Consider the following 16,783-nt stretch of genomic DNA (forward strand, 5'->3'; position numbering starts at 1 on the left):
TATTAATAATTTCTATATTATATATATGTTTGATAAATTATATTTGAAGTTTATGTATTAGAAAAATAATTTTCTCTGTATTTTTACACCTCTGAATAATTGAAAATTAATAAAAGATATTAATTAAATAGAATTAATTAAAAAACGATAAATACTCGAATTTCTTCCAACTCGATGTTATATAATTTATATAATTTATTTGTATAATATTATATCATTTTTCCGTTTCATACCTATTTTTTTAAGTAGTTTTAAAAATTTTATAAATACATCTCTTCGAATTATGCTTTAAATGTATTTTTTTTTTGTTATAAATTTATCTTGATAATAATAAAATTATATTGATCATTATTTATAATTCATATTCTCAATTTATTTAATGACATTTATTTTTTGACATCCTCAATTTCAATATAATTTTATACAATATTATGTCTTTAATCACGTGTATTCTTGATAAAATTTTATGAAAAATCAAATTAAAAATCATAAAATTGCTCGAGTGTTAATAATTGTGTTTTTAAACATATTTATATATAAACAATAATTAATATATTAGTATATCACAACAAATCTATCACGCAAATCTTTTTCTCATTACCACTATTCCAACCTAAATTCATCCTTTTTCTTTTTATCGCTCTTCTTCTTAAATGAAGTATTTTTACGAGTAACAAAGTATTTTGAGGTTATCGAGAAGTTATCTTGTCAGGTAACCGAAGGATACTATTCATCGCAACGAATCTTCTTTTTCTCAACACCTGGAAAAAGAAGAAAAAAATTAATAAAACACGAAAGAAAATAAAAAAAAAAAGAACGACAACAACGGTAGTATAATTTTCTCAAAATCAATGTCTATCGTGAGAAAACTCTTTGCAGAGGATGCGGATTGAAATCGATCGATTGCAATTTAGTGCAATTATTGCATATTATAGTTTTATTATTGTAAAGAAACGATACCATGAAAATACAAAAGAGAAAAATAATTGTGTATAAATAATGTATCAAGCCGAGGTATAGTCGAATGATTTTTCGAATTTTGTACAACAGTCGACGTCTGACCAAGAAAATGAACGTGTTCGATGAGCATTATCACACATATCGTACTATAATGAAAATCGTAGGACTATGGCCGTACAATAATTCGATTTACGTATGGATTCAACGATTATGGTTCTTAACGTTTCTTTTTGGCAATATAATATTTCAGGTAACGAAAATTATGGTTTTTCCTTGTGTAATTTTATCGTGTAATATACATTTATTATATTGTTCATATTTTTACAATAATAATCTTTTTTCCACAATTTATTTATATCTAATCGAAAGTTATTTGAAAATATTTCTTGAGTGAAATTTTCGAAAACGAAAACTCCGAAGGAAAATATTTATTTTATTTTATTTTTCATCAACTTGTACATGATAATCTATATGCGTAAAAGAAACATTTTAAAATCAATATCTTTATTTTCTATATCATTTTTTTTCGGTTTTATTTGTGACTTTTTATTTTTGTTTGTAAAATTTAAAACTTTAGACTAAAAATTATAACACATCATACATCATTCCGTTAAAAAAATATACTATTCAAGTTTATTGTAATTAACGAATAAAATATATCTTATAGATTATATCACTTCTAACTTCTGAAATTACGTTACAAAACTGTATTTTAATATTATCTACGACATGTCCACTTATAATAGTTTTGTTTCGATATATCGGTTTAATACTATTTTTTCCTACGGTGAGTAAAAGAAATTAAATTTATATTAAATAAATTCTCTTTGGAAAAATATTTCTACACGTTATCTTTGACATAGATAAAACTTTTATTTCATCACATGTGTATGGAAGAAGCTATGATACAAGATTCAGTAGAAGCACAGATACGAAGAAAATATATCGATGATTCTTGCTATATAATCGACATCTTTTTCTGTAAGAAATGTATAACTTGTGCAAAATTTGGACATATCAATTTATTAACATTACTATTGTCGTCGTAATCATTTTAATATTCGAAAATACTTGTATATTTGTATTATTTATGTTATATTTAAATTTTTATTACATATTATATATTTTCTTTTTATATATATAAAATGATATTTGTATCTCTTTATTTTTAACAAAAATTTCAGAACAATAAAAATGGTTCTTCAACCTCAACTTTAATTATTGAACGATCTTTTTAAATTTTAGGGATGATTTATGCAATTATTGCATTGTGCAGTATATTCTTATTGTGTTCTATAACATTGGATTTCATAATGCCTTTGAACGAATCTCGTATACGCATCGTTCATTATATTACAATATTTTCTGATAAAAGAACCATATATATCGATATTCTGTGCTTGAATTATATACTTCTTCTCATATTAGTAATATTATCTGTAACTTGTACCGAATCGATACTTGGACTTTATAGTAATCACACAAGCATGTTATTTAAAATTGTAGGGTGAGTAAAATTGTCGTATTCATCTCACACGATATTTACTACGTTTTATACATTCATAAAATTACAATTAAAATTCATAAAATTAAAATTACAAATCTTATTTTAAATATTATATTTTATTTTTTATGTAGAATATTAATATATATGTTTGAAAGAACGTTGCGACAAAATTAAATTGGAAACAGTGAGATGATTTCATTTCGATTTCATTAATGGATTATTAACGAAAAATGGCCAATTAATGGCCAATCATAGATGTAAATTTATCACGTTGCACAACAGTATATTATTAATCAGTCAGACTATTATCTATTTGCACTATTACATTTTACATATTTTATAAAACTGAGTTAAAACTATTTCTATTCAAACTTAGAAAGCAATAAAACAATGAATTTTGAAAGTTTATTATTTAAAAAAACTTAATACCATAAAAATTCTAATCTATATAATAATTTTGAGATTGATGACGTGCTATTCCTATCAATAATAATAAAAATCATTATAACTATCTCAATAGCAGCTAATTCTTTTTTTTATTTTAAAACTAAAACTTTGCCTTTTAAAATGACACTAGAAAGAATACTTACAGTTAAACTTCTTTTTAAAATTAAAATTGAAAATAAAAAATATTAAATAATGTATAATTCTAAAAATCGATAATATTAAAATGAAATTTGGCACAGTATAATACAAATACATATCTAATACACTTACTTCAATCAAAATTGTAAATAATAATTTTATTTTTGCGTAATTCGGAGGTTGACTTCTTTAAAGCTATTATAATATATAACTATATTAATAACTGAAAAATATGAAAAAAAATCATACTAGATTGTGGACAAAATGTTCAATTAATTATCAGTATAAAAATTTGTTCATTTTGAGAATACTTATGAAAAGAAACTTTTTTGAGAAGCAAATACTCCATTGTGGCGCCAGTGATTTGTCTCCACATTATTGTTGCAATATAATAGCGTATGATCATTAATAATTCGTTATAAGAAAATCGAAACGAAAATTTTCATAAAATAGTTTCTTCAAATCATCCTAAAAATCAAGCTTTATTTAAGCTTTGATTAAAATGACTTGAGATTACTTGTTGATTTCAATTTTTAAGATTTTTGAATTTTTAATTTTGAATTTGTAATTTTATGTATATAATTGACGTAAATGTATATAATAACAAAATTTTTAAAATATTTGTTAAAAAAAATTGAAATAAATATCTTTTATTATTTTCTTCCGATAAAATTTTTTTCAAAATTTTTATTATATATTATCCAAATTAAATCCGTCAAAATTTAAATAAAAAAATTTAATTATTATTTAAACATTATTAGTTAAATTTTAAAAAAATTATGTGTTGTACCAATATCTTATCGATTAATTTTTTTTAATGTGCAACGCTCTGTTAGATATACATTAAACGGAATAAAATTAAATTATAAATTATATCATTTTTTTCTTAAGGAATACTTTTTGTAAATGTTTTTAGCCATCGAATACAAAAGATTGTTACGTATTTGAGTATATTTAACCTTTCATCGAAACAAATTGATTCGAAACTCGCAGAACTTTATCGCATAGTGGACATTCATAATCAAGCTATCGAGTTGGTAAATTAAAAATATGATTGTATCGTAGATTGATTTCACTGGTACTTATGTTAATATTTCATTTGCAAATTTCATATGGCAATAAAAGACTTGTCGATATCATGATAAATAATTCAGGAAAACAGTTTATGATATCTACTGTTCTAACTGTGATTTCAATGGCCATAAGCCTGCATCGAGTGAGTATCTTTTCTTTCTTACGATAATGAATTCGCAGATATCGAAATTTCAATATTTTATTTACTCTGTTCTCGCATAATTATCTCCCAAATTTCTATATTATTTATAAAAATATATTTTATACGAAAGTTATTGTGTTTCAAGTGAAACGTCTTTTGGGATTTGTCCAAGAGATGACTGAGCTTTTTTTTTTTAATAAATAAAGTATATTTTTATTTTGTAAAATCGTATTTCAAAATTTATCTAATTTATCTAAGAACATTGCACATCGATGCAATGATTTATTCTGTATCTAAATAATAATTTCATTCTCCTAGAAATATCACAATTAATTTAACAGATATGTCGAAAAACTTTTTCATTTATATTAATATTTTTCTTAAATATTGTGAAATAATAACTTTAATAGGATACTTACAATAATTCATAAATCGTATATTTATCACATTAAAGAGTGAATTTATACAAAATAAAATTTAAGCAATTATAAGTGATTTTGAATGACTTTCAAAAATCAATATAAATCATTCAATAAATTTGAAATAGGTTACAATCTTGGCTACATAAAAATGTTCCAATTCCATACCATTAAAAAAAAAAAAACAAAAACAAAAATTAAAATCTCGAATATATTTTTATTTATTCAAATCTGATAATAAGACAATCTCTTGAAACATTTTATACGAAACATTTTTTTTTTGAATAACGCATAGTAAATTTTGCATAAGATTTTCTTGAATTTTCTTGGATTTACTGTGAAAAGGAGTGTTTCGAATTTTTAATAAATAAATGTATAATTGTACTTATATTTTTAATTTTATAATTTTTCACAGCTATTAAATGCGATTGTAATTAAAAAGGATCAGTTAGAAATTTTATTGTCCTTTATGTTTTTTACTGCTCAATTGATAATTACGTTTTTGAATAACAATTGTAATCAAATACTTATAGACAACAGTCAAGAATTATTTGTCGAATTGTAAGTTTGAATCTTTTACTCGTAAAATTAATCGCATTAATGGTGAAAAAAAAATATATATATATATATATATCACTATTTATTCATTGGACAGATATATCTCTATGTGGTATTTTGTACCATTGAAAGTACAAAAGATTTTACTGTTGATGATGATACGGAGCTCAACAACATGTATGATTAACATCTTGGGTGTGTTCATTCCATGTTATATAGGATTTTCAAAGGTAATTTTTATAATTTAAATACGTACACAATCGTATTAATTCAAATTAATAAAAATTATTGGATTTCAGATGTTAAGTACGTCGTTTTCATATTTTACTTTGATGCACTCGATACAATAGAATCGATACAATACAATACTTTCATAGACGTATTAGTATTGAATCAAACAATTGTTAACGCTCTTCGTTATTTGATATTTGCCCTATCAATACTCGATCAAATATTCTATAAATATTTTTTCCAATTACTAATTAATTTATATTATCTATTATCGATCATTTCGATATAATTATAATTACTACTTTCCATTTATTCTTTAATTTTAACAGAAAATAAATTCATTTCATTTCTGATATAGTCTCTTAAATATTTTTATCGAATCAATGATATAATATTCTCTATATGCAAAAACAAATACAACAACAAAAAAAGAATTTTGCTGATATTATTCCCTCATTTTTTTTCTTCGATTCATACAATAATTTTACATGAAGTTATTGATTTCATCTTAAATTAATATTTGGCAAAATAAATCAGTATGTAATTAACTTGATTTGTTTTTTATTTTATACAATATTTATTGAAAAAGACATATTCAATACAATAGAATCAATAGTTTCATATTCGACATGTTGGCATAGAAATAAACAATTGCTATTACTCAAATATTTTATTAATATTTTCTTAAATTGACAACTAATTTATATTATTTGTTGATCAGTTTGACATTGTTGTAATTAATTTAGAATAATTGTAATATTTTATTCCGCACATTTCTTAATTCAGAGAGAAAATAAACATTTTAATTTTGTCCTTAAATATAAATATCAAATTAATTGTATCATATTTATTTTATAGTATTAAATTAATTTTAATATATCGATAATATATTATTGAAAAAAATATAATAACAATCAAATATATAATAATCAAAAACAAATACAAACAAATGTAATAACAACAAGGAGAAAAGAGGTCATTATAACATTCCAATTTTTCAAATTCTGCCGATTTTTCTTTTATTTCTTCCTCGATTCTTAAAATAATATATTTACATTCAATAGTATATTATTTTAATTTTTAGACAAATAATTGCAAATTTTATATGAATTTATTAATTTGAATTTATTTTACAAAATAAATTAGTATATAATTAATTCGATATTTAAGAATAAATTTGTGTCTTACATAATATTTACTTAGTGTGTTTATAATTTTGACAAAGTTCATACTGACAATGATTTTAATATTAATTTTATTCTTCAACTACCATTTTTTGTCGGCTTATTTTTTTATATATCATTTAATTAGATGAATATTGAAATTGTATAAATATTTACATAAATGCAATCATCACAGTAATAAATTTCTTATTGAATGTATTTATTTTTTCAATGTTTCACGGCTAGTTAAGAAGGATCAATTAGAAATTTTAATCTCCTTTATATTTTTTACCATTCAATGAGTGATTATGTTTTTAAACAATTATAGTGGTCAGATACTTATCCAGATAATAGACAGGAATTCTTTGTTGAATTGTAATTTTTAATTTTCTTATTCGTGAAATAAATTGATAAAAAAATGCTATTATTCATTGGGCAGATATATTTCTACGTGACATTCTTTATTATTAAAAAAAAATTATTATTAAAAAAATTTTATTACTGATCATGATACAAAGTTCAACAGCATATATATTTCACATTTTGAATGTGTTCACTCCATGCAGAATTTTCGAAGATAATTTGTTTAAATAAGTATATAATCGTTTTAATTCGAATTAAAAATTGTTCCAGATGTTGAGTACATCATTTTCGTATTTTACTTTGATGTATTCCATACAATAGAAATCAACGATTTAATGTATTAATATTAAAATATTGAATTATTATCGTTTCATTCTTTCGTTTGTTCTTTATTTTGTTTTCTTCTTTGCCAATCTTTGTCCAAAATTGTATAAATACTTTCTTTAATTATTAATTAACTGAAATTATTTATTATTGATCATTTCGACATAATTGTAATTAATAGAATAAATACTAAACCTGTCAAAATATTTATTTAATTTTTTTAAAATATCGTTTCATGAATAGATTCCTAAGCTTTTTACGTATAATCTTATGAAATGTAGAATAATATATTCTCAAATAGCTAGCTTATCTTATCTCAAATTAGATCGTGATCGTGGATCGGGTTGCATCTTCGATATTAAATCTGAGTTTATTATATCAAAATGAAATATTCAAGAAATTCAAGAGATGAATGCGCGCATGAAGAGTATCTTACAGATAATACACAAAATCATTAGATTTCTTCACAAGTCCATTCTGAATTATTAGAATCTTGTGGGGCATAAATCTATCATTATCTCGAATTCACCATCTATTATATTCTAATTTTTCCATCTACAATTTTTTACATCTACAATTATAAGATCTGATATTGCGTTCATTATAAGCATGTTAAGTCAATTTGCAAAAAAACTAAATAGAAACCATTGGAATGGAGTTAAACGAATATTTAAATATTTAAAAGGAACGATAAATTATGCTTTAGTTTATGATCAAGCATTAAAAAATTCAATTTTAATTGCATATTATGATTTTGATTGGACATAGATACCAGAAAGAGTACCACTGGATGGATTTATTATTTGAAGAATAATCCTGTAGCGTGATTGTCATGTAAACAACAGTTGCTAGTTCAGCAACTGAGGCGGAATTTATTGCTTTGTGTTCGACAACGAAAGAAGTAACGTAGTTGAGACCATTCTTACAGATTAAATTGTTTTAAAAATTTACCAACGTCGATTTATTGTGATAATTAAACTGCAATTATTTTACTAAATCCAGAATCATGTAAAAAATCTAAACATATAGAAACATAGTATCATTTTACTTGCGAAAAATATAGAATAGAATGGAAAAATAAATATGTTAAAATTAGTAAACAATTAATTGATTTGTGTACGAAAATATTACGGAATCAAATTGAATTTATTATCTCAGAATAGTATTAAAAAAATACAGATTTGTCGAATACGAATATATAATTTTACAAAAATATTCGTTGAGTTCACATATGTAAAGATATAACTTATATCTTGTATATTTATAAATTAGGTCACTAGGCGTGAGCGCTGTTTCGATTTTGTTTTGTTTGTTTCTTTTTTTGAACCGCGCAACGTAACATAATGAACTGAGTATAGTAGAACAAAGGTATTGACTCGACCTATATCTATATACAATAGTTTATTTCTATTTTATTTATTATTAAATTTATTAAATTCCATTATAATATGAATACGACATATTTTTTCTTACTGCACATTCTTCATTTTAATTAAATCATTTCACAATCTCTTCTCTAATATTACGATTTATTTATTTAAGCAGTTTTAAAAGTTTTATAACTGTTTTTTCGAATTATGTTGTATAAACATATTATAAATTTTATAATATTATAATTTTTACATATTTATAAATTTATCTCGATAATAATAAAATTATATTGTTTATATTTTGAAATGGCTTTATGTTATATCATTTTATGGCCCATTCTCAACTCTAATATTAATTTTATATATTAATTTAATTATATTATGTTCTTATTACATATATAACATATATTTTTGATAAAATTATATTAGATTAAAGTATTTACATACAATTTGTGAAAAATCAAATAGAAAATAGCAAAATTGCTAGTTCAAGTGTTAATATTTGGATTCTATAAACAATAATTTAAAATAATTATTATATTTATAATATAAATACGATATTCAACATATAAAAATTATTTTCTATAATATAATAATTAGTATATTACGTTACATTATATCACAAAAATTTTTTATAAATACCATTATTTTAATCCAAACGCATTTTTTTATATGGATGTCTTCCAATTGTCACTTTTGTCGAACAAAATAACAATATGATATATTTCTACAGTAAGAAAATTATTTTCAAATTATAAAATTGTCGTGTTATATCTTCAAGTAATCGGAATACTATTTATTGTAATAAATTTTCATTCTCTTAACGTCTAGAAAAAAAAAATAATAATACAAAATAAAACAAAGAAAACTAAAAAATGATAATAAAAATTAATAACACAAAAACAAACGTAGCAAAAAACTGGAGAACTATAATTTTCTTCGAACTTGATGTCTATTGTGAGAAAATTTTTCGCAAAGGGTGTGAATAAAATCGATCGATTGTAATTTAAAGCAATTACTGTACATTATATATTGTTATTACTTTAAAAAAGAAACTAAGAAAATACAAAAAAGAAAAACAATTGTGTAAATAATTTATTAAACCGAGGTATAGTCAAATGATTCTTCAAATTCTACATGGCAGTCGATATCTAACTAGGAAAATGGACGTATTCGATAAACGTTATTGTACCTATCGTACAGTGATGAAAATTGTAGGATTATGGCCGTATAATAACTCGATCTATGTGTGGATTCAGAGATTATGGCTACTGATATTCCTTCTTGGTAATATAATATTTCAGGTAACAAAAAATTATTTTTCTTTATAAAATTTCTATATTTTTATATTTCATTATATTTTTAATCAGATAATTTATAGAATAATATCTGTTTATTATAGCATGTTTTCTTCGAAATAAAAATATGTATTTATTATTATATTTTATTTATATATATACATATTATATTTATTTATTTTTTTTATGTATTTCTTATATCTTTTTTTTTGTGTTATGGAATAATAATATATTGATATCTATTATATTATATTATATATTTTAATTTAAATAATAAATAAATATTTTATATTTTATGATAATAATGCAAATAAATACAATTTGTTATTTTGTATTTATTTGTAATACAAGTTATTATAATATTAAATATACAGGGTTGAATAACATATAGTATAGGCGGAATAATATCAGTATTTTAAAAATATAATTAATTTTCGAGAAAAGTGAATTTTAAAATTTATCGATTATGCAATATCTGAATTTATATATTCAACAATTTAAAAAAAAATAGAATAAAATAGAATAGACTTAAATTAATAAAAATTTTTTACTGTTTTTTGCATATTTTTACATTCAGAATGATTTTATTTCACAATTTATTTATATCTAACCGAAAATAAGCTAATTGCTCTTTAACATATTTCAGTGTAAAAATTAAATTTGAAAAATTCATTTAAAAAATATTCAAATATATTTTCCTAAAAAACGAAGCCTCAAATGAAGAAATTTATTTATTTATTTTTTTAACTTTTTTTTTCGTCAAGAATATTATATATACATATAAAAGAAATACTAGAATTAAATTTTACATTTTTATTTTTACATATATTTTATGCTTTTAAATGTGGCTTTTATTTTTATTCTAAAATAAATTGTAACATCATACAATTTTAAAACGTCGATTAAATAATGGTAATGTTTCTAAAAATAATACAATTTATTCAAAAATATCTTATCGTTATTATGAGAAAATCTAGATATAATATAACATTTAAATTATATTTGATTCATAAGCAGAATTTATTTTTAGCTTGTATCATTACTAAGTTCTGAAATTACGTTACGAAACTGTATTTTAATATTGTCCACGACTTTTCCATATATTATAATTTTGTTAAGATATATAAATTTCATAGTATTTTTTCCTGTGGTAAGTAAAAATTAAAAATATTTTTAATTGATCTTCATGAAAAAATATTTTTATATATTATTTTACTTTGACATAGATAAAACTTTTCTTTCATCATATGCGTATGGAGGAAAATATAATACAAGATTCCACAGAAATAAAAATACGAACGAAATACATCAATAATTGCTATCATATGATGGATATTTTTTTCTGTAAGAAATATGTTAATTTCTTCGATGATATCCATTTATAATGTTACCATTATAACCATTATTTCAAATATTCCAAAGTACTTCAAAATATTTATACCTCTATTATTTATGTTATATTTAAGTTTTTCCTTATATCGTTATTACATATTTATATTCATTTTATATATAATTTATGTAGTATGTGTTATCTCTTTACTTTTATTTTGTAACAAAAATATCGAAATTTTTTTTTTTATATTAAAAATTTGTCCATAATATTATATTAATATTAATATACTGTGATATTACATTAATATTAAGTTTAAACATCAACTAAATGATATTTTCAAATTTTAGGGATAATTTATGGAATTGTTGCATTTTCTATTATATTCATATTGTATCCCATAACATTAGATTTCATAATGCCTTTAAACGAAACTCGCTTACGTATCATTCATTATGTTACAATATTTTCTTGCAATCGAACCATGTATTCTGATATTCTAAGCTTGAACATTATGTTTGTTGGAATACTTGGATCATTATCTATAACATGTACGGAATCGATATTTGGATTTTACAGTTTTTACACAAGTGCATTATTTAAAACTATTAGGTGAGTAAAGTTATCATATTCATTATATTCATTGCGTAATTAACAATTGACAAATGTATTTATAGTTATTACAATATAAATGATAATATTCATAAATTTACAATTAAAGTGCGATTGCATAAATTTATGATAATATTACTTAAATTATTATATATTTCTTATTCTTTATACAGGACATTATTACATACTTAGGTAATATACATTAGGTAATATAGGTAATATAATATAACTTAGGTAATATACATTAGGTAATATATATTAATATACTTTAATATTACATTAATATGCATAATTTCATCGGTTTCATCAAGATTCGATTGTGAAATTATTTCATGTAACACTTTTCTTGCATAAATTTTTATTTCAATCTTGTTATTCATTAAATATTAACAGAATATGTTTCAAATATGTTTTTTTATTATTAACAATTTATTAGAAATGACGATACAAATATTTTCATGAAGAAATAAATTGCTTGAACTAACGCTAGAAATTATTGCTTGTCATTATTAGGAGCCTTGTCATTATTAGAAGCCTTCTCATATTATCGTGTTACAGCCTTATCAATACTTGCAATTTTGAAATTTTTGAAATATGTAATTGAATTAAATGCAACAAGTATAATTTTTATTTGATATGTTTTTATTAAATGTTTAAATAAAAATTAAAAAAAAATTTTCAGTATTTTTTTCGATAAATTAAAATTTTTTTATATATCATTTAAACTAATTCATGTTTTAAGAAAATGTTTTAAGAAAAGATTATTAAATCAAATTTAAAAAAAAAATAAATGTTTTATTTTTGTAATTTATTGACTGTAGACTATATTTTTGTCTATAGACTAAATAGGCTTGGACAGAATAAATTTAAACAATGAATTATAAAATTCCTTTTTAAGCAATGTTTATCTACAAGTGTCTCATATTTTTAGCTATCGAATACAAAAAATTGTTACGTATTTGACTAAATTTAATCTCTCATCGAAGCAAATTGATATGAAACTCACAGAGCTTTATCACGTGGTGGATATTCATAATGAAGCTATCCGGTTAGTAAATTAAAATACAATTATATCATTGTATCATCTCACAAATAATGATTGAATTTTCATCAATATTTCCGAACTTCATGTTACAATGGAAGACATATCGATATCATGATAAATTACTCAGGAATGCAGTTTATGTTTTCTAGTTTTCTAAGCATGATTTCAGTGGCGATATGTCTATATCGAGTAAGTACCTTCTTTTTATTACATGATAATGATAAACGAATTTAAAAATTTAATTTTAAATTCGTCATTTAAATTTAAATGTCAAAAATCTCATTAATATGCATGATATGGATATCTTATTTTAATTAATTTAATTAATTTATTTATTTTGTCCATATAATTATCTTTCGAATTATGCATTTTAAAGAAATATTTTATACAAAAGCTGTTATGTTTTTAAAGAGTCATAGTAGCCACCAAATTTGTTTACGTGAAGATTTTTTCAAAATTTCGGTGTAATCTTATTTTTTTATATAAAATTATATATTTTTATTCAGTGTGAATTACAATCAATTTCGAGATGAATACATTGAACTAAATATAGTTTCTGAAGATTATTCAACATCATTCATCATCATTTGAAGCTCTTTAATTGCGTAGATATTGTTCTCATATATTTTTAAAAGAGATTTTGCATATCGATTCAATGATTTATTCTATTTTTGAATGACAATTGTGTTCTTAAACGTATCACAAATAATTTGACAGATACTTTATATAATTTAGCGAATTTTTATACAATTAGGAGTACTCGATTTTTCTCGAAACCATATAATTCATCATGTTAATGATTTATTTCGCTAATGAAAAAAATTTTCTAGTTATATATTCAACAAAATTTAAGCAATTTTTAATTGATTTCGAATAATTTTCAAAGATCAGCATAAGTAGATCAATGAATTCGCTAGGAATAAATTCTGATTAAAAAAGGACAGTTATTTATAGTCATTTAAAGAACCGAAAATTACCTTCTAATCTTAAAAATATTTCCACTTAGAGAAATATAATGATCAACATAAGATGGATTCTTGAATTACAATAAATTTCATGAAATACTTTTTTTTAATAATGCATAATTAGAAGATAATTGCATTTTAATGAATATACTAGTTTTGCATATGATATTCGTGAATTTTTTGAATTTATCGTAAAAGAGAATTTTCGAATTATAATAAATGTAAAGCAACTTAAAAATAGAATCTCGCGTTCATTGATATATATTTATTTTTTTATTACAGCTAATAAATGCGATTATTACTAAGAAGAATCAATTAGAAATTTTTTTTATTTCTGCGTTTTTAATCATACAATTGATAATTATCTTCTTATATAACTATAATAATCAGATATTTATAGATAATAGTCAGGAATTGTTTGATGAATTGTGAGTTTAAATTTTTTATTCGTGAAATTAATTGCATTAACAATAAAAAAATATTACTATTCATTGGGCAGATATATTTCTACGTGGTATTTCGTACCGTTAAAAGTACAAAAAATTTTATTACTGATCATGATACGAAGTTCATTCATGACATATATGTTTCACATCTTCGGTGTGTTCATTCCATCCCATGCAGAATTTTCGAAGGTAAATTTTTAAATAAATACATAATCATTTTACTTCAAATTACTAAAAATTGTTGTATTTCAGATGTTAAGTATGTCGTTTTCATATTTTACTTTGATATATTCAATGCAATAGAATCAATAATTTCATGTTAGACATGTTAGCATAGAAATAAACAATTGCTCTATATTTCGTTTTGATATTTGTTCCTTATTTTCATTATTCTTCTCATTAATATTTGCTCGATCAAATGATTTGTTAATATTTTTTCAAATTATTGATACTTTTATATTATTATTTGTTATTAATTATTTTCGTATTATTAATTTAAAATAATTGCAATAGTAATTCCGTACATTTCTTAATCTAAGCAGAAAATAAACATATCAATTTTGATATTGTCTTTAAACATTTATATCAAATCATTTGTATTATATTTATTTTATAGCATTAAATTAAGTATATCAATAATCTAGGAATCTAAATAATAACCAAATCTAAATACAAACAAATATAATAACAATATGGAAAAAAGAGATCATTATGATTATTAGATCAATGATATATCAATAAAATTGTATATATTTTCTTATTTATATCAATTTTTCTGTGAAACATTCTATCAGAAAAAACATTAAAATATAATGCCTAAAAAATATTTCATGAGATGTCTCATTGTGTTTTGATTTGCTTCTTAACTACTTTTCGACGTGACATTTGTTCAGCATAGTTGAACAAAGGAATCAGCACAATCACATTTATATAACATATTTTTTTGCTATTTCTTTTATTGAATATATATCTTGCTGTTACATTTGGTGAAAATCATTTCACAATTTATTCCCGAATATTATAACTTAATTATTTAAGCAGTTTTAAAAATCTTATTTATGCTGTATAAATAAATTTGTTTATAAATTCATTTTGATAGTAATAAATTTATACTGATTTGTTTATAGTTCATATTCTAAAGTGATTTTATGTTATTCATTTTATGACCCATTCTCGAGTGTAATACTATATAGTTATACATATATTTTTTTAACATATATTTCTGATAAAATTATATTATAATATGAGTACGATTTTCATAATACCAATATGCAACATATAAAAATTATTTTCTATAGTATAAAAGTTAATATAATATTATATTATATTATATCATAGAAATTATTTATAAATACCATTATTTTAATCCAAACGCATTTTTTTATATGGATGTCTTCCAATTGTCACTTTTGTCGAACAAAATAACAATATGATATATTTCTATAGTAAGAAAATTATTTTGAAATTATAAAGTTGTCGTGTTATATCTTCAGGTAATCGGAAAATACTATTCATTGCAATAAATTTTCATTCTCTTAACATCTAGAAAAAATAAAACAACGTAATAAAACAAAGTAAAAACGATAATAAAGATTAATAGCACAAAAAACTGGACAACTATAATTTTCTTCTAATTTGATTCCTATTATGAGAAAACTTTTCGCAAAAAGTGTGAATAAAATCGATCGATTGTAATTTAAAGCAATTATTGTACATTATATATTGTTATTACTTTAAAAAAGAAACTAAGAAAATACAAAAAAGAAAAACAATTGCGTAAATAATTTATTAAACCGAGGTATAGTCAAATGATTCTTCAAATTCTACATAGCAGTCGATATCTAACTAGGAAAATGGACGTATTCGATAAACGTTATTGTACTTATCGTACAGTGATGAAAATTGTAGGATTATGGCCGTATAATAATTCGATCTATGTGTGGATTCAGAGATTATGGCTACTGATATTCCTTCTTGGTAATATAATATTTCAGGTAACAAAAAATTATTTTTCTTTATAAAATTTCTATATTTCATTATATTTTTAATCAGATAATTTATAGAATAATATCTGTTTATTATAGCATGTTTTCTTCGAAATAAAAATATGTATTTATTATTATAATATGTATTATATGTATTATATGTATATGTATAATATGTATTTTATTTATATATACATGTATTATATTTATTTATTTTTTTTATGTATTTCTTATATCTTTTTTTTGTGTTATGGAATAATAATATATTAATATCCATTATATTATATTATATATTTTAATTTAAACAATAAATAAATATTTTATAGTATGATAATAATACAAATAAATACAATTTGTTATTTTGTATTTATTTGTAATACAAGTTATTATAATATTAAATATACAG

The 16,783-nt window shown here is 21.5% G+C and overlaps 1 protein-coding gene across 1 annotated transcript; it reads left to right on the forward strand.

Moving 5' to 3' along the window:
- Positions 1-1,041: 1,041 nt before the first annotated feature.
- LOC108003934 (uncharacterized) lies at positions 1,042-7,018 on the forward strand. Its single transcript, XM_062083990.1, has 9 exons — positions 1,042-1,210; positions 1,628-1,747; positions 1,824-1,941; positions 2,206-2,467; positions 3,969-4,085; positions 4,178-4,268; positions 5,103-5,248; positions 5,343-5,475; positions 6,968-7,018. Exons 1-9 carry the CDS (start codon positions 1,070-1,072, stop codon positions 7,016-7,018), a joined length of 1,179 nt encoding a protein of 392 aa, XP_061939974.1. The 5' UTR covers positions 1,042-1,069.
- The last annotated feature ends 9,765 nt before the right edge of the window (positions 7,019-16,783 follow it).

The sequence above is a fragment of the Apis cerana genome, linkage group LG13, assembly GCF_029169275.1.
Source record: "Apis cerana isolate GH-2021 linkage group LG13, AcerK_1.0, whole genome shotgun sequence".
In the NCBI taxonomy this organism is placed as follows: Eukaryota; Metazoa; Arthropoda; class Insecta; order Hymenoptera; family Apidae; genus Apis; species Apis cerana.